The 18,451-nt window shown below is 38.8% G+C and overlaps 1 protein-coding gene across 1 annotated transcript in view; it reads right to left on the bottom strand.

The window, feature by feature from the left end:
- Positions 1–276: 276 nt before the first annotated feature.
- The window catches only part of LOC123323738 (succinate--hydroxymethylglutarate CoA-transferase-like), a gene marked incomplete at its 3' end in the record, with an annotated part of 35,200 nt that continues 17,025 nt past the window's right edge, over positions 277–18,451 (bottom strand). The window contains exons 2-5 of the mRNA XM_044912211.1: positions 9,583–9,634; positions 8,204–8,277; positions 857–942; positions 277–327 (exon numbers count right to left, since the gene is read on the bottom strand). Of these exons, the coding sequence (XP_044768146.1) occupies positions 277–327; positions 857–942; positions 8,204–8,277; positions 9,583–9,634 (263 nt within the window). The remainder of the gene's footprint in view (positions 328–856; positions 943–8,203; positions 8,278–9,582; positions 9,635–18,451) is intronic.

Genomic DNA, 18,451 nt, shown 5'->3' with positions numbered 1-18,451 from the left:
ATATATATATATATATATATATATATATATATATATATATATATATACCAAAAATAAGGTTAACTACTATGAAGGGATAGAATATGACTCTAAAAATGAAAAATAAAAAAGATTTTTTTAAAAAAGCGATTGATAAGATGTTGGTTGAAAAAGGAAAAAAGAAAAATTAAAAAAAAAAAAAATTTAAAAAATTAACTCAAAGAATCTTTTACTCTGATGTTCAAATCCCCAGTTACAACCCAGGTGGTAAGATGTCTTCCATAGAGCATACTGTACCTCTTTGATGATTCTCACCCCTTTTGGATCCTTGATATTAACAGCTATACTCTAAAAATTAAAATATACATATTAAAATAGTATCATAAAGGTTTTCATATTACTGACAGTTCAATAAGGGAGCCATTCATATCATATGTTCTCCTCTTAAAGCAAGTGTATTTTCCTCAGGAAGAAACATTTAAATTATCTTTACTGATTTTATTTGCAATGTAACTATATTAGGATGATACCAAGGATAACAGTAAAAATTTTTCAAATAATACCAAGTGTTAGGCAATTAGTGATCTCCAAAAGAATAAAATGTAAAGAATCAAATAATTTCTTTCTTTAATAAAATCATTTCCATTATAAACAATTAGAAATTCTCTTGAAATATTTTAAGTTAGTAGAGAAGGAAGATTAGTAAAAAGCTCTCTTGTTTCTATTTGGTACCTGGTGAATGAATAAAATTTCACTTTAATTTAAATATTATATACACAAAAAAGGATAGAAATGAATGAGCCAAGATGATATCAAAAGTTTTGTTATTACAAGATAATTACACAAAAAAAAACAAAGAAAGAAATTATATTCTTACTTTTTTATTTCGATTAACACTGAGAAAATAAGTACTTTCTGTCCCCACAAAAGGTGGCCCCCAAGTTCGTGTATCATCACCAGCTCCTGAAAATAATAGTATGAGCTATTAATTTTTAACTCTTAAACATCATGAGACATCCAAACCAACGTTCACCCATCATATACATTCACAGTTGCCTAAACAAAATCAGCTCAATTCAGTGGAATTTGCAATTTAGAGGGACCATAAGAACTTGTTGGAACTGTCCAAACTCTACCTGCTCATGTTATTCACTAAATCCTACCATATCATCTTTACTAGAATCCATCCCTGAAAGTCAATATCCAGAAAGAAATATCCTATTAGCAGTCTTTAGATTTAATAAATGTCAAATTTAAAAGAAAAAAACTACTCTCAGTTTTTGGCAAGCAAAAAGTAAAAATCTTCAGCAGTTTAGGTCAAAAAGTAAAAAGCTTTGGCAGTTTAGGTCAGCTCTTTCTATGTTTCTTGGCATTAAATGTGCAAAGAAATGCTGAGTCTGCAAAAGATTTTTGTTAAATATTATTTAAACCAGAATAATGGCAAGTGAGATTTTATAATAAAATGGCATCATAAATAAATAAATCTTTAAATTTCTGTGAAATCCCAGAAATAAACCCAAGCATATATGGCCAACTAATGTATGACAAGGGAACCAAGAACACTCAAAGGAGAAGACAAGTCTTCTCAACAAATGGTGCTGGGATAATTGGATATTCATATGTAAAAGAATGAAACTAAACCCATATCTTACACCATTCATCACTCACAAAAATTAACTCAAAAAGGATTAAAGACTTAGACATAAGACTTAAAACCATGAAATTCCTAAAAGAAAACATAGGAACAAAGTTCCTTGACATGGGTCTTGGTAATGATTCTTCTGGACTTGACACTAAAAGCACAAGCAATAAAATAAAAAATAAACATGTGGAGGGGCGCCTGGGTGGCTCAGTCATTAAGTGTCTGCCTTCAGCTCAGGTCATGATCCCAGAATCCTGGGATCAAGCCCCGCATCGGGCTCCCTGCTCGGCGGGAAGCCTGCTTCTCCCTCTCCCATCCTTCTGCTTGTGTTCCCTCTCTCAGTGTGTCTCTCTCTGTCAAATAAATAAATAAAATCTTTTAAAACATAAAAATAAAAAAAAAAAAATCAAGTGGAACTACATCAAACTGAGAAGCTTCCGCACAAAGGAAACCATCAACAAAGTGAAAAGACAACCTACAGAATGGGAAAAAATATTTGCAAACCCTATAGCTGATAACAGGTTAATACCCAAAGCATACAAAGAACTCACACAACTCAAATAAAAAAACAAATAACCCAATCAAAAAATGGGCAAAGGACCCAAAAAGATATTTCTCCAAAGAAAATAGACAAAAGGCCATCAGGTACAGAAAAAGAAGCTTGACATCCACTAGTCATTAGGGAAATGCAAATTAAAACCACAATGAGATAATCACCTCACACCTGTTAGAATGGCCATTGTCAAAAAGACAAGAGCTAACAAAACAAATGTTGGTGAGGATGTGGAGAAAGGGGACCCCTCGTGCACTTCTGGTAGGAATGTAAATTCGTACAGCCACTGTGGAAAACAGTATGAAGGATCCAAAAACAATTAAAAAGAGAACTACAATATGATCCAGCAATTCCACTTCTAGGAATATATCCAAAGGAAACAAAAACACTAACTCAAAAAGATATGCACCCCATGTTCATAGCAGCATTATTTACAATAGCCAAATACGAAATCACCTGTGTCCATTGATGGATGCACGGATAAAGCTGTAGTATATATACACAATGGAACACTATTAAGCCATAAAAAATTGAGGAAATCCTACCATTTGTGACAACATGGATGGACCTTGAAAGCATTATTAAATGAAATAAGTCAGACAAATACAAATATTGTATGATCTCACTTATATGTGGAATTTTTAAAAAAACCAAACTCATAGAATAAGAGATCAGACTTGTGGTTACCAGAGGTGGAGGGTGGGGGCAGAGGGAATTGGAGGAAGGTGGTCAAAAGGTAAAAACTGCCAGTCAAAAAATAAATTAAATACTAGGGATGTAATGTACAGCATGATGACTACAGCTAACACTGCTGTATGTTATATAGGAAATTTGTTAAGAGAGTAAATCCTAATAGATCTCATCACAAGAAGAATATTTTTTCCTTTTTTCTTTTCTTCTTTCTTTTCTTTTTACTGTATCTACATGAGAAGATGGGTGTTAGCTGAACCTATTGTGGTAACAATGTATGTAAATCAAACCATCATGTCATTTGCCTCAAACTTACACAGTGATTTATGTTAATTATTTCTCAATACAATTGGGAAAAAATTGTGTGTTATAGCAACAAATCATAAACGGCAACATAACTTTCTGAATAGCAGGTTCATTTAATTTCAAATAGTATTCTAGAATAAAATTTTAGTCAAGTAGGTCTTGCTTCAAAGTAAAAGTTTAAAAACATCAAATATAGGGTGTTTTTTTCTGAACATCTACTTCAAGAGATATATTTGTATTAGATTCAAAGATAACACTATAGAGTTACAGAAAAATTTTCCTTTGCACAAAAAGCAACTGACAATGTAGACAGAGCTCAGAAAATCAATCAATGATTAAATGGCACGAAACAGTATCTTTTAAGGATTTTATAAGGTCTGATTAAATATTGATATTAGAAACTAATCACTATATAAGTAATTACAATTAAAGTATTTATCACTAGCCCCCAAGAAGAGACTACTTGTGAATATGAGTTAGAGTTTAAATTCTAATCTCATCTAAATAATATAATTAATCTATTAGCCCATTAGACTTTACCACTGAAACTGATCAAGAAAAACAGACACAGCCTTTTGGAAAACAAAACAAGAGGCCAAAGAATAGACTCATTTATTAAACAAAAACAAAAAAACAACCTCACAAGAGACAAGAGAGGACACAGGCTAGAGGAGAAAAGAAGTATTAGTTCTAGCGGTGCCTCGGTGGCTCAGTTAGTTAAGCATCTGCTTTCAGCTCAGGTCATGATCCCAGGGTCCTGGGATGGAGTCCTGCATCAGGCTCCCTGCTCAGCGGGGAGTCTGCTTCTCCCTCTCCCTCTGCGCCGCCCCCCGCCCCCCACTCATGCTCTCTCACTCTCTCTCTCAAATAAATAAATAAAATCTTTAAAAAAAAAAAAGAAAAAAGAAGAAGAAGCATTAGTTCTAACTGGAAATGAACCAGTAACAAAACAAAGCAATCAATGGTAAGCATCAAATGGAATGGCATGCCCAAAACATCAGGGTAAAAAATGAGCTACAAGATCCCAGAAAGGCAATCTTCCAGTAATAAACCAGTAAGAAGAGGCTTCAACGAAAAGGTAGGCATGAATCTGGATCTTCAGGATCAGACAGCACCTGTCAGAGTCAAGAGAAAGTCCAGCTACTTCCATTTTTTTGAAGCTTCCAATACATTAATTTTTTTTTTAAATAAAGCAACGTCAAGGTAGGGCTACAATTAGATAATTTTATATGTTTACATTCATCTCTCAGGTGGAGATAATGTCAGGAATCTTAATTGGAGGCCTACATGGCTTTCCTACCCAGGGCTTTAGAGAGGATCAGTGGCCTCTGGAAAGAATCAGCATGGATGGCACGTGACAAGAAATAAAGACTAAAGAGCTGCCATCTTGCGTCCCCGTGTGTGTGCACCTAATCTCAGCTGGTCCACTCGAGACCCCCTGAGCGCCAACTCTATTCCCCCATGCAGTCCCATTTCTGCTCCAACAAGATGAAAGAAACTATCATGAACCAGGAGAAACTTGCCAAACTGCAAACACAAGTGCACATTGGTGGGAAAGGAACTGCTCGCCGAAAGAAGGTGGTTCATAGAACAGCTACAGCAGATGATAAAAAACTTCAGTTCTCCTTGAAGAAGTTAGGTGTAAACAATATCTCTGGTATTGAAGAAGTGAGTATGTTCACAAACCAAGGAACAGTGATCCCCTCTAACCACCCCAAAGTTCAGGCATCGCTGGCAGCGAACACTTCCACCATTCCAGGCCATGCTGGGACAAAGCAGCTGACGGAAACGCTACCCAGGATCTTAAACCAACTTGGTGCAGACAGTCTGAGTAGTTTAAGAAGACTGGCTGAAGCTCTGCCCACACAATCTGTGGATGGAAAAGCACCACTTGCTATTGGAGAGGATGATGATGATGAAGTTCCAGATCTTGTGGAGAATTTTGATGAAGCTTCCAAGAATGAAGCAAACGGAATTGAGTCAACTTCTGAAGAAGATAAAACTTGAAGAAGTTACTAGGAGCTGCTATTTTATATTATGACTGCTTTTTAAAATTTTGTTCATGGATCTGATAAAATCTAGATCTCTAATATTTTTAAGCCCAAGCCCCTTGGACACTGCAGCTCTCTTCAGTTTTTGCTTATACACAATTCATTCTTTGCAGCTAATTAAGCTGAAGAAGCCTGGGAATAAAGTCTGAAACAAGGTTAATAAAGTTATTTGCCTAGGAAACAAAAAAGAAAGAAAGAAAGAAAGACTAAAGGTCACAAACTGGGAACACTGGCAGTTGAGAGATGTTTTATTTGACCCACACACAATTTAAAGTTTTTAACTAGCTGCCATGATTTCAAAGTCTGGAGATTTCATATAAAATTTCAGACTGCAATATTTCAACATATTCAATCCATTCAGCAAATATTTATTGGGCACCTACTATGTTACAGACAGGGCTCTAGGCAGAGCAGACACAGCAGTGAACAAAAGACCACACCCCTGCCCTCATATCCCTGCCTACGGGGCACAATCCATGAGTACCAGCAACATCATTTGCTGCCCTCCCTAGGTTACTACAGAACAAAGAAAAAGAAAATTTATGTGCTCTTTGATTACAAAAATAAGAATAGTCCCAAGTCAGAAAATTATAACCAAATTTTACTTAATTAAAGACCTGGAGGGGTACCTGGGTGGCTCAGTCGGTTAACCGTCTGCCTTCGGCTCAGGTCATGATCTTAGGGTCCCGGGATCAAGCCCTGCATCCAGCTCCCTGCTCAGCGGGGAAACTGCTTTTCCCTCTCCCTCTGCCTCTCCCCCTGCTATGCTCTCTCTCTCTCAACTAAATAAATAAAATCTTTAAGAAAGAAAGAGAGAGAGAAAAGAAGAAAAGAGAAGAGAAGAGAAGGAACAGATGGACGAACTGAAAAAGTGGACATGAAAAAAGAATAGTTCTCTCCTGAACTTTGAAAATCCTGCCAAGTCACTTTTCCTCAGATCTGTGTTGAATATCTCAAAAATACAAAACAGTTGGGCGCCTGGGTGGCTCAGTTGGTTAAGCTACTGCCTTCGGCTCAGGTCATGATCCTGGAGTCCCGGGATCTAGTCCCGCATCAGGTTCCCTGCTCATCAGGGAGTCTGCTTCTCCCTCTGACCCTCCCCCCTCTCATGCTCTCTCTATCTCATTCTCTCTCTCAAATAAATAAAATCTTTAAAAAAAAAAATCCAAAACAGTTAAACACATAACATAAACATTAAAATGCATCATGCAGAAGGGTTAAGGGAAAGAGAGCAATTAGGAAAAAAACAATGAACAACGACCTGCTAGGACCAAAGCTTGATACCAAGTGTATGATTATGGGATGTAAAGGCCTAGACAAAGGAAGGTACCCCCTACTGAAGAAATGAAAAAGTACAAAGGAGAAATAAGGCCTACATAAATAGGGAATAATGATCTCTAAAATTAATATAAATACAAATATTTAGACTAGTGATTAACTGAAATAGCAAGAGAACTTAGATCGGATGCTCCGTCTAGGATTGGAAGACCCAATGGCTGAAATTAGAAAGAGCTGTGGTGTTGAATTAGCATAATAACATGGAAATTAAAGTTTTATGAAACCTGGAAAAGAAAAAAAAAAGGTATTCAGCCAGAAAGTAAACATTATTCAGCATGTATCCCACAACAACCAAAAGCAATAAACATCACTGACTAGGTAAATGAAGCATTCATTTTATCTGGAAAGCAGGATTCGCCAGGCTCTTCTACCACTTGGAGCCTGATAAAAATAGGGTCAAATAAACACAATATAATAATATAGAATATTCCCCATGCTGATCAGAGAATCTTCTGCTAATTGCTTTGGCCTCCTAAGAAATCTGTTTAGCAGAAAGTTGAATCTTCTACACCAAGTATTCTACTTTATAGTGTTTAATTACTTATGGGAGATTAATAAGGTGATGTAATTATAAACTCATCTTTTATGAGTCTTGCAGATATACTCACATTATTCAAGGCTAGACCATTTTCACTGATTTGGTAATTCTGTTCCATATCCATAAGGATCCAACTTGCAGAATAAATAATAATTCCTTTTCCTTCTCTCCTTCTTTTATGTCCTGCTTCCTCCCTTTTACTCTCCTCCTGGCCTTCCCTTCATCCCCCAGCAAGGGAGTGTGGCCAGGCCAACTCTTAAACTCAGTCTCAATGGTAAGGCTTGTGTGGGGCTAAGGAGGGCCAGGACCAGAGCTGAGTGCATGGATATTCCTTATTAGCTGTGTGACTTTGGACAAATTGCTTTATGTCTCTGTGTCTCTGTCTTCTCACTTATAATCTAGGAATAATAAAGCATCAGCTCATAAGGTTATTGTAGAGATCAAATAAATTAATACAGGCAAAGTGCTGAGACCTGTGCCTGACACTATGATAAGCGTTACCATCACTGTTACTACATGGTGCATTTCAGTCTCTACTGGAGGCTTTCAGGTACGTGTGAAGGGCCTGGCTGAAGCCTTAGCCCCGGGAGCTTATAAAAAGTAAGAAGAAATCATTAGTCTAGGTTCAGAGGAAAATAAGCAATGGAGAAGAAAAAATAATCATTTCATTTCAATTCTCTCATCCCATATATAGATACATGGTTATTAAAAACAACAACAACAACAACAGTTAAAAACCATATTAGTTTGGGTGGCTCAGTTGGTTAAGTGACTGCCTTCGGCTCAGGTCATGATCCTGGAGTCCCGGGATCTAGTCCCGCATCAGGTTCCCTGCTCATCAGGGAGTCTGCTTCTCCCTCTGACCCTCCCCCTTCTCATGCTCTCTCTATCTCATTCTCTCTCTCAAATAAATAAATAAAACCTTAAAAAAAAAAAACCTGTATTAGTTTGGGGCACCAGGACGGCTCAGTCAGGAGAGCATGTGACTCTTGATCTCAGGGCTGTGAGTTCAAGCCCCACGTTGGGTTCAGAGATTACTTAATAAAATCTTTAAAAAAGAAAAAACTGTATTAGTTTCTATGTTTTAAAGGGAGTGATAGCTTTACCTGGTCTTTCCACTTTTATAACTTCTGCTCCAAGATCTCCTAAATTCATAGTAGCAAAAGGTCCCGCCAATACTCTACAATATTAACAATGACAAATAATTACCACTTTGAAGATTTTTATATTAATTCTTAATAGCTCATTAACATAGACAAGCTCATATAATGCTAGTAAAAATTAAAACTATTAAAACTGTTCAGAGTAGCAATTTGGCCTTATGTACTAAGAGCTTTAAAAAGTATATTCCCTTGGGGCACCTGGGTGGCTTAGTCAGTTTAGCATCTGCCTTCCGCTTGTGTCATGATTTCAGGGTCCTGGGGATCAAGCCCTGCATCTCTGCCCTGCTCAGCTGGGAGTCTGCTTCTCCCTCTGCCCCTCCCCCATCATGCGATGCACATGCGCTCTCTCTCTCAAATAAATAAATAAATAAATAAAAACTTTAAAAAAAAAGTATATTCTCATTGATGCAGTAATTCCACTTCCAGAATTCTATGCTAAGGAAGAAATCCTAAGATTTCCTGAGGGAAAAATTTATGTAAAAGGAAACCTAATTTATAATTGTGAAATATTGGGGGATGAGTAATTATGTGACAACTATATAATAAAGTATCATCTTACCTTTTTCTCAAATTTTGAATGACATGGAAAAATACGTAAAATATAACATTATCTTTTAAATGTGCGTAAAACTGTAATTTCATTTTTTTTAAATATTTTATTTTTTATTTCAGAGAGAGAACATGAGCAGGGGAAGGAGCAGAGGGAGAAGGAGAAGCAGACTCCCCACTGAGCAGGGAGCCTGATGCAGGGCTCGATCCCAGGACCCTGAGATCATGACCTGAGCTGAAGGCAGACGCTTAACCAACTGAGCCACCTAGGTGCCCCTAAAACTGTAATTTCAATATGGTTCTAATTTTTATTTTTATCAGCACCACGCTCTAACCAACTGAGCTAACCGCCCGCTCACTAATTTTTATTTTTAAAAATTATATATAAATATGCAGATTGGAAAAATGCACAAATACACGAATTGTCTCTTAGAATGATGAAATTATAAAAATTTTTCGGGCGCCTAGGTGGCTCAGTTGGTTGCCTTCGGCTCAGGTCATGATCCTGGAGTCCCGGGATCGAGTCCCACATCAGGCTTCCTGCTCAGCAGGGAGTCTGCTTCTCCCTCTGACCCTCCTCCCTCTCATGCTCTCTGTCTCTCATTCTCTCTCGTGCAAATAAATAAAATCTTTAAAAAAAAAAAAATTTTTTTTCTTTTTTGTTTTCTTTTCTAAAACTTTGATAAGCATTATAATCCAAAAAACAAATGAACGTTTTTTTTTTAAAGAAAGGAAAAATTCAATCACCAAAACACAGATAAACCAATACAAACCTTGTTAGATCCAGAATTTTTACACCCTCCAGTGGCTTCATATTGTCAGCAACTGGCAAAACACAGAAAATATTTGAAGAGTATTGATTACTAATTTTCAGAAGGAAGAATGCAGAATTCTTCATATTCTATTTTAAGTAATCTGTATTACTACCAAAAATATGTGTTTTCCTTCACAATATTTCTGCTTTATATGTAACACAGAAACCTTGACCTGATCCAGTTAAGTCAATCTGTAAAAATTACAACAGCTAATACCCAATTAATAAAGTCCACAGCTACACTTAAGATAGTTTGTCTAAAGATATTTGCAAATGACATATCAGATAAAGGGCTACTATCCAAAATCTATAAAGAACTTATCAAACTCAACACCCAAAGAACAAATAATCCAATCAAGAAATGGGCAGAAGACATGAACAGACATTTCTCCAAAGAAAACATCCAAATGGCCAACACACACAAGAAAAAGTGCCCAACATCCCTCGGCATCTGGGAAACACAAATCAAAACCTCAATGAGATACCACCTCAAACCTTTCAGAATGGCTAAAATTAACAAATCAGGAAACGACAGGTGTTGGTAAAGATGTAGAGAAAGGGGAACCCTCCTACACTGTTGGTGGGAATGCAAGCTGGTGCAGCCACTCTGGAAAACAGTATGGAGGTTCCTCAAAAAGTTGAAAACAGAGCTACCCTATGACCCAGCAATTGCACTACTGGGTATTTACCCCAAAGATACAAGTGATCCAAAATGGGCACATGCACCCCAATGTTTATAGCAGCAATGCCCACAATAGCCAACCTATGGAAAGAGCCTAGATGTCCATCAACAGATGAATGGATAAAGAAGATGTGGTATATATACACAATGGAATATTATACAGACCATCAAAAAAACTGAAATCTTGCCATCTGCAACGACGTGGATGGAACTAGAGGGTATTATGCTAACTGAAGTAAGTCAATTAGAGAAAGACAATTATCCTATGATCTCACGGATATGTGGAATTTGAGAAACAAGACAGAGGATCATAGGGGAAGGGAGGGGAAAAATGAAACAAGACGAAACCAGAGTGGGAGACAAACCATAAGAGACTCTTAATCTCAGAAAACAAACTGAGGGTTGCTGGAGGGGAGGGGGGTTGTACGGATGGGGTGGCTGGGTGATTGGGGAGGGTATGTGCTATGGTTAGCGCTGCGAATTGTGTAAGACTGATGAATCACAGACCTGTACTCCTGCAACCAATAATACATTATATGTTAATAAAAAAAAATTTTTTTTAAGATAGTTTGTCAAATGAAAAAAATGGTGGGGGAGGAACATATAGACTGAACACAAAGGATATTTAGGGCACTGTGTTAATATAGGTTGCAACAAATTATAACAAACATACCACTCTGGTGGGAGGATGCTGATAAGGGGGAATGTGTGCAGGCAAGGAATATATAGGAAGTCTCTGTACCTTCCTCTCAATTTTGCGGTAAACCTGAAACTGCTATAAAAAAAAATAGTTAGGGGTGCCTGGGTGGCTCAGTCATTGGGCGTCTGCCTTCGGCTCAGGTCATGATCCCAGGGTCCTGGGATTGAGCCCCGCATCGGGCTCCCTGCTCGGCGGGAAGCCTGCTTCTCCCACTCCCCCTGCTTGTGTTCCCTCTCTCGCTGTGTCTCTCTGTCAAAAAAATAAATAGAATCTTTAAAAAAAATAAAAATAAAAATAAATAATAAAGTTAAATTCTTGCCAAACGGCTTACAAAGTTTAGATCATGATGACTGATATCAAGCTGACTTTTTGGGGAAAAATGATGAACTACTGGTTCAATACATTTTTAAAATAGACTATTTTTTAGAGCAGTTTTGGATACCAGCAGTAAAATGGAGCAGAAAGTACAAAGAATTCCCATGTACCTCTTTTTCCCACAAGTGTACAACCTCCCCCACTTTAAACTTCCCTCACCAGAGTGATACATTTGTTACAACTGATGAAGATACACTGACAGGTCTCTATCACATAATTTAGAGTTCACTCTTGGTCTTGTACATTGTATGGATTTAGACAAACACATAATGACATGTGCCAAACATTATTATATGCAGAATCATTTCACTGCCCTAAAAATCCTCTGTGCTCTATTCACCCCTTCCTCCCCTCAAAACTCTAGAAACCAATCCTTTTACTGTATCCACAATTTGCCTTTTCCAGAATGTCATATAGTTGGAATCATATAGTAGGTAGTCTTTTCAGATTGGCTTCTTTCACTTGGTAGTATGCATTTCAGTTTCCTCCATGGCTCGATAGATCATTTTTCAGTGCTGAATAATATTCCATTACCTTGGTATACCAGTTTATTTATCCATCCACCTACTAAAGGACACCTTGATTGCTTCCAAGGTTTGAGACTTATGAAAAAAGCTGCTGAAATGTATGCACGTCTCTGTGTGGACATAAGTTTTCAACACATTTGGGTAACTATCAAGGAGTGCCGATTACTGAATAGCGTGGTAAGAGTATGTTTAGTTTTCTGCTCCATCTTCCAAAGTAGCTGTACCATTTTGCATTCCCACCAGAAATGAATGAGAGTTCCTCGGTTCAATACATTTTTTTTAAAAATCTCAATGCAGCTCCATCACCAGTGGAAGTAACAGAAGTCACACATTTACACATACACCATTATAGTCTTGAGAAGGATCACAGTGGCATAATAATTCTTAGCTATTAGGGTCCCCAGGCCACACTGGTCTAGTAAGAAATAATCGAAGTCCATATAGTGGGCATTTTGTCCTTGAAACCAGCCAATTTATTCTTTTACAGTAAGAAACTGCTATCCCAGCAATAGGAAATATGTGAAGTCTATGGAACTGGTGCATTATTTTCTTGGAAACACACTTATGTAGGAAGCTAAATTATACGCAGAGGATAAATTGATGAGCAGAGGATCAGAAAAAAGGAAGTAACTAAAACTATGTTTAATGTGGTAAATTGTTACAGCAATGGCCTCCATGAATCACACTTCCAGATATCCACACCCTTGTATATTCTCCTTCCATGTAGACTCTGGGCTTGGACATCTGCCTTGCTTTAGCCAAGGGAACACTAGCAAACTTGATGCCCATAGAGGCTGGAAAAGAGCTTACACAGTAGAGCTTGACTTTTTGGAACACTTCCACCTTCAGATGAAGCAGAAGATGAAAGAACAAATGGAGAGAGGCTTAGCCATCCCCGTCACTGTAGCTGTCCCAGGTGAGGTCCAGACATGTGGGTGAAGCCATCTTAAAACACCCAGATCCAGCCAGGTGAGTGAGTTCAGGTGAGTCCAGCAGGACACTCACAGAACTCTGAGGAAAAATAAGGCACTGCTGTTTTAAGCCAATAAGTTTTGAAGTGGTTTGTTGTACAGCAATAGATAAACAGACATAATGGCTTATGGCAGAGCGATCCTTTCAAAATGTAAACCGTACGTCATTCCCCTCCTCGAAATCCTCTAATGGCTTTCTACCAAACTGAGAATGAACTCCAACATCTTCCCACAGCCCACAGATGCTGCTTGCTCTGGCCTTCTGCTACATCCCCAGCCATGACCCCTATCCCTCCCTCTCATGCTTCTCCAGCTACGTTAGCTTTCTTGCAGTTCCTTGAACACACCGAGCATATTTCTGTTTTAAGGGCCTGTGGCAGAAACAGAGATGGACCACCCAGATTCCCCTTCAAAGAAAGGAATTTCTGCCCAACCTACAAGAAGCATGTTTAACTTACAACTCCAGTATTAGCTTCCTCAAGGCCCACCTCAGCTTTTCTCAGCTGAGAGCACTCTGTTCTCAGGACAGTCGCTGGTCAAATGACCGAGCAAAGTTGGGCAGAAAGGCCTGGTCATTTCCTCCACCGAATGCGGAATGTTGTATCAGTTCTCCTTGGTGTACTGCTCTGGAACGCCCCCCCCCCCCCCCCGCCCGCATTGGGCTGGCAAAGAATTTGACAGGTGCATGCAAGTCTGATGGCTCTTCTGCCCAATCCAATTTCCTTCCTTTCCCTTTCATAGGTGTTACTCCCCAGTAAATCCTTTGTCCTTCCAACTCTGTCTCAACATCTGATTTCTGGAGAATCCGAGATGTGACAGGACCTTTGCACTTGCTATTCTCTAGACCTGAAACTCTTTTTCCTCCACACATTTGCATGTCTTGCTTACTTCACTCAAATTTCTGCCCAAACACCACACTCTCAGAGAAACCTTGCCTGATCATCCTATCTCAAACAGCACCCCTCTGGATCTCAGTATGTTTTCGTTTTCTTTATAACACCTACCCATTACTTCACATTACATTATACGTTTATTTATTTATTGTACTACTTACTGTCTTTTCCACTAGAATGTAATTTCAATGAAGGCAGAACTTGTCTATCTTGCATCTCCCTCCAGAACAGTGGCTGGCCCATGGTAGGCACTCACTAAGAATGAGTTGAAGGGTCACACTGGGAAGGGGTGAGGGACGGAGGGAGGAACTCATATACTTAATAATTCATATGATCATTGCAATGGACTGAATGTTTGTGTCCCCCCAAAACTCATAAATTGAAATCCTAATCCCTGAAGTTATAATATTAGGAAGTGGGACCTTTGGGAGGTAAATAGGTCTTGAGGGTGGAACCATCATAAATGGAATTAGTACCCTTATATAATGAGCCCCAGAGAACTTCCTTGCCCCCTTTCTGCCATGTGAGGACACAGCAGGAAGTCAGCAGTCCTCAACCCAGAAGAGGACCTCACCAGAATCCAACCATGTTGGCACTGTGATCTCACATTTCTAGCCTCCAGAACCATGAGAAACAAATTTCTGTTGTATGTAAGTCTGTGATATTCTATTTTAGCAGCCCAAACTTATTAAGATCATTAAAAGAGACCAGAATCTTCAAAGTCAGGTAGCTGATTTTTCTCTAACCTGGACAGAGCTTGAATAGGGAAAAGACACAGTAAGGGGCACCTGGGTGGCTCATCGGTTAAGCGTCCAACTCTTGATTTTGGCTCAGCTCATGATCTCGGGGTGGTGAGATCGAGCCCCAAGTCAGGCTCTGCGCTCAGCAGGAAGTATGCTTGAGATTCTCTCTCTCTCTCCCCCTCTGCCCTCCCCCTGCTCTCAGGTTCTCTCTCACTCTTTCTCAAATAAATAAGTAAATCTTTAAAAAAAAAAGGGGGGGGGAAGAAAGAAAGAAAAGACAAAGAATTCAATGGGCATTTGGAGGTACAGGTTAAGCTTAGCAGCTGGAATGGAAAGGAAAATCAGACCGAGAAGGAGAGGAAGCTGAGGGAAAATGGCAGGAGAAAAACTACCAGGGAAAAATTTCCACTAACAAGACAGCTAACAGAACTTTTTTTTAATGTATTACAAATAGAATTAGATTTTAGGTTATATGTGGTACCTCTCCAAAATTACCAAATTAATTCAGTAAAGCCTGGTACAAACCCAAGTACCTTGTCTGAGTGGTTCTTGGGAAAATTTTTAAAAAGAGGGTGAGTTGGAGCTGGGGCAGAGTGAGTAGAACAGGTACACGAGGTAGGACATGAGTGAAAGCTCCCATTAAACAACCTTTGTCCCTACTATGTGCTAATCATTCTATGAAGATACAGTGTGAGAGGTATCACATCCCTTCCTCCTCAAGTATCCCATGATCTACCGGGGAAAACTTAAACATACAAGGACTATAATGATTAAGAACACTACCCCTAGGTTCAAATTGTTACTCTATTTACTAACTTGTGACCCTGTTCTATTTTGATTTCCCCATCTGTAAAACAGGGATAATACTGGGACCTATCTCATAAGGATATTAAAAAATTAAATGAAACATTGCCTTATAAGCATTTAGCCACGGTGCTCAATAAATGTCAGCTACTGTCAGTATCATTTCTATCTTCTCCCCAAACTTGCTCCTGTGTTCCTTAATTCAGTGAGTGGCACTCCTACCCACTTGGTTACCGAAGTCAAAACCCAAACAAAATCCTTGAACCCTCTCTCTTTTTGCACCCCTTAAATTTAATAAAGAACCACTCAGTGCATACTCTGTCTCAAAAATATCTCTTGACTGGCTTCTCTTCTCTCATCCCCACTGCCACCACTGTAGCTCAGGTCACCATCAACTCTCTCCTGAGTTACTCTAACAACCTACTAATTCTTCTGCTGGGCTTCAATCTTGGCTCTCTTCAAAACAACCTCCATAGAGGCGCCTGGGTAGCTCGTCGGTTAAGCGTACAACTCTTGATCTCAGCTCAGGTCTTGATCTCAGGGTCATGAGTTCAAACCCCTTGTTGGACTCCACACTGGGCATGGAGCCTACATTAAAAAAAAAAAAGAAGAAGAAAAGAAAAAGAAAAAGCACCCTCCATAATGCTGCCAGAATTATTTTTCAAAATGTAAATCGACCCAATCTTTTCAACCATATCTGTTTCTCATTCTTCCGTTCCCTATCTCAGTTAATGGCATCATCAACCACTCTAAGATAGAATTTAGGGATCTTCCCAGACATGTCTTCTTCTTCACTCCCCACATTCAATCAGCCATCAATTTTCTGTTAAATCTGCTCTATTCTTCCCCAGTTCCCTGGTACTGTCTCCACTCAGGCCTTCATTTCTTGTCCCAACTGCCTGCAAAAGCTTCTTGACCTATTTCTGCCTAACCTCTGTCCCCACCAATTCATTCTCAACACTGCTTCCAGAGTAATCTTCCAAAATGAAGAACCCATTATGCCAGTTTCTTGTTCATTCACACAGTTACTCGTGGTCCTTTCCCTCATGAAGCTTACAGTCTACTGTTCCTCCTAAAGCTGCAAACGAGGCTATTGTTCCTAGCTTCACTCCTGTCCACCTTTTCAATTTCAATCTGCAAAAAAAGAAATGTCTTACTAGCCATACTTCTTTCAAATCTCTCACATTTCTAGGACACTGTATGTGTTCTTTCCTCCGACTGTAATAATCCTCCGCCCTGTCTCCCCTAGACAAGTCCTTCCATCTTTCATAAGTCAACATCCTTAGAAGGTATTCCTGCTCACCATAGCATCCTGAGCAAGTCTCTGTCAATAGCATTCTTCCGAATTATGACTTACTAGTTAGTCTTGACCAGATGATAAACTCTTGAGAAAAGAGACTTTCATTCTGTATTTCCAATATCAAATACTAGCACTTGGTATGTAGGAAGAACTCAGTAAATGTTTGTGGAAGGAAAGAAAGGACGGAAAGGAGGAAAAAAATGTCCTCACATTTTGCCACAATGTATTAATAGATTGCCATAATGGAACACCGTAAAAAATATCATGTAGGCCCACTGCAGCAATTACAAGTAGGGCTTCTTGGTGCCCACGATGGGTGCTGCAGGGTTTTATAACCTAATCTCAGAAGTGACATGTTATCACTTCTGCCATATGCTATTAGTCACACAGGCCAACTGGTGCAGAGTTAGGGGGTGCTCACACAAGGATGTATGAGGAGGTAAGGATCACTGTAGCCATTCTAGAAACTGGGTAATACACTCGAAGTGGTTTCGATTTGTATTTCCATGATGACAAGTGATGTTGAGCACATTTTCATATGCTTACTGGCCATTATCATGTCTTTTTTACTAAACATCTGCTTCAAACTTTTGCCCATTTTTAATTCAGTTCCCTTAATGAGTGTACACAACATTGCTTCAAGCACCCTTACCATCCTTGTCATTTAACACACTGCAACATAAACAGCAAGCTGACGGAGAGGGGCTGTCGGTTTTGTCCCCTATAAAATCAAGTTGGGGCTCAGTCATTAAGTGTCTGCCTTCAGCTCAGGTCATGATCCCAAGGTCCTGGGATCGAGCCCCGCCTCGGGCTCCCTGCTCGGCAGAAAGCCTGCTTCTCCCTCTCCCACTCCCCCTGCTTGTGTTCCCTCTCTCGCTGTGTCTCTCTCTGGCAAATAAATAAAATCCTTAAAAAAAAAAAAAAAGAAACTACCATTATGATTTCATCAATATGACATTCTGGAAAAGACAAATGATAAAGATAGAAAACAGATAAGAGTTGGGAAAAACTGGGGATGAAGAGAGGGAATGACTGCAAATTTTGAGGGGTAAGGGAAGTGTTCTATGCCTTAATTATGGTGATGGTTACATGACTCCATACGTTTGTCCCAACCCACAGAACTAAATACCAAAAAGAATTTTACTGTATGCAAATTTTACCTCCATAAAAAATTATCAATATTATCAGAAATATGAAGAACTTGCACCTATAAAACAGAAAAAGATACTTGTAAAAAAATATTTAGAGAATAAAAGTATGATCTTGGAACTTTAAAAAAAGATACAAGAATGAAAATGTAAGAGAAAGGCAGAAAAATAAAAATAAGATGGGGCACCTGGGTGGCTCATTCAGTTGAGCAGCAGACTCTTGATTTCGGCTCAGGTCATGATCTCAGGGTCCTGGGTTTGAGACCTGCTTCAGGCTCCATGCTCAGCAGGGAGTCTGCTTGACGATTCTCTCTCTCCCTCTCCCTCTGCCCCTCTCCCTGCTCACTCTTCCTCTCTCTCTCAAATACATAAATCTAAATAAAAAAGATAAAGATAAGAAAATCACCCAGACAGGACAAAAAGAAATAATAAAAGTGAAAAATGAAGAAGAGGGAGGAAAAATAAAGGATCAGCCTAGGAATTCTGATAATACAGGTTTCTCAAAGAGTGAACAGCAAAAACAGAAGAGAGAACATTAATAAACAAATAATTCAGAAAAAGTTCACAGAACTGAGTTAATTTCCAGATTGAATGGGCCCTCTGCATGCCCTGCACAGATTTTAAAAAGGTACACACCATTTTGAAAAGATATATGCACCCTTATATTTACTGCAGCGTTATTTAC

The sequence above is a fragment of the Neomonachus schauinslandi genome, unplaced genomic scaffold (genome assembly GCF_002201575.2).
Source record: "Neomonachus schauinslandi unplaced genomic scaffold, ASM220157v2 HiC_scaffold_583, whole genome shotgun sequence".
Classification (NCBI taxonomy): Eukaryota; Metazoa; Chordata; class Mammalia; order Carnivora; family Phocidae; genus Neomonachus; species Neomonachus schauinslandi.
Note: the sequence above shows the minus strand (reverse complement) of the source record. Positions and strands in the feature narration are given on the sequence as shown.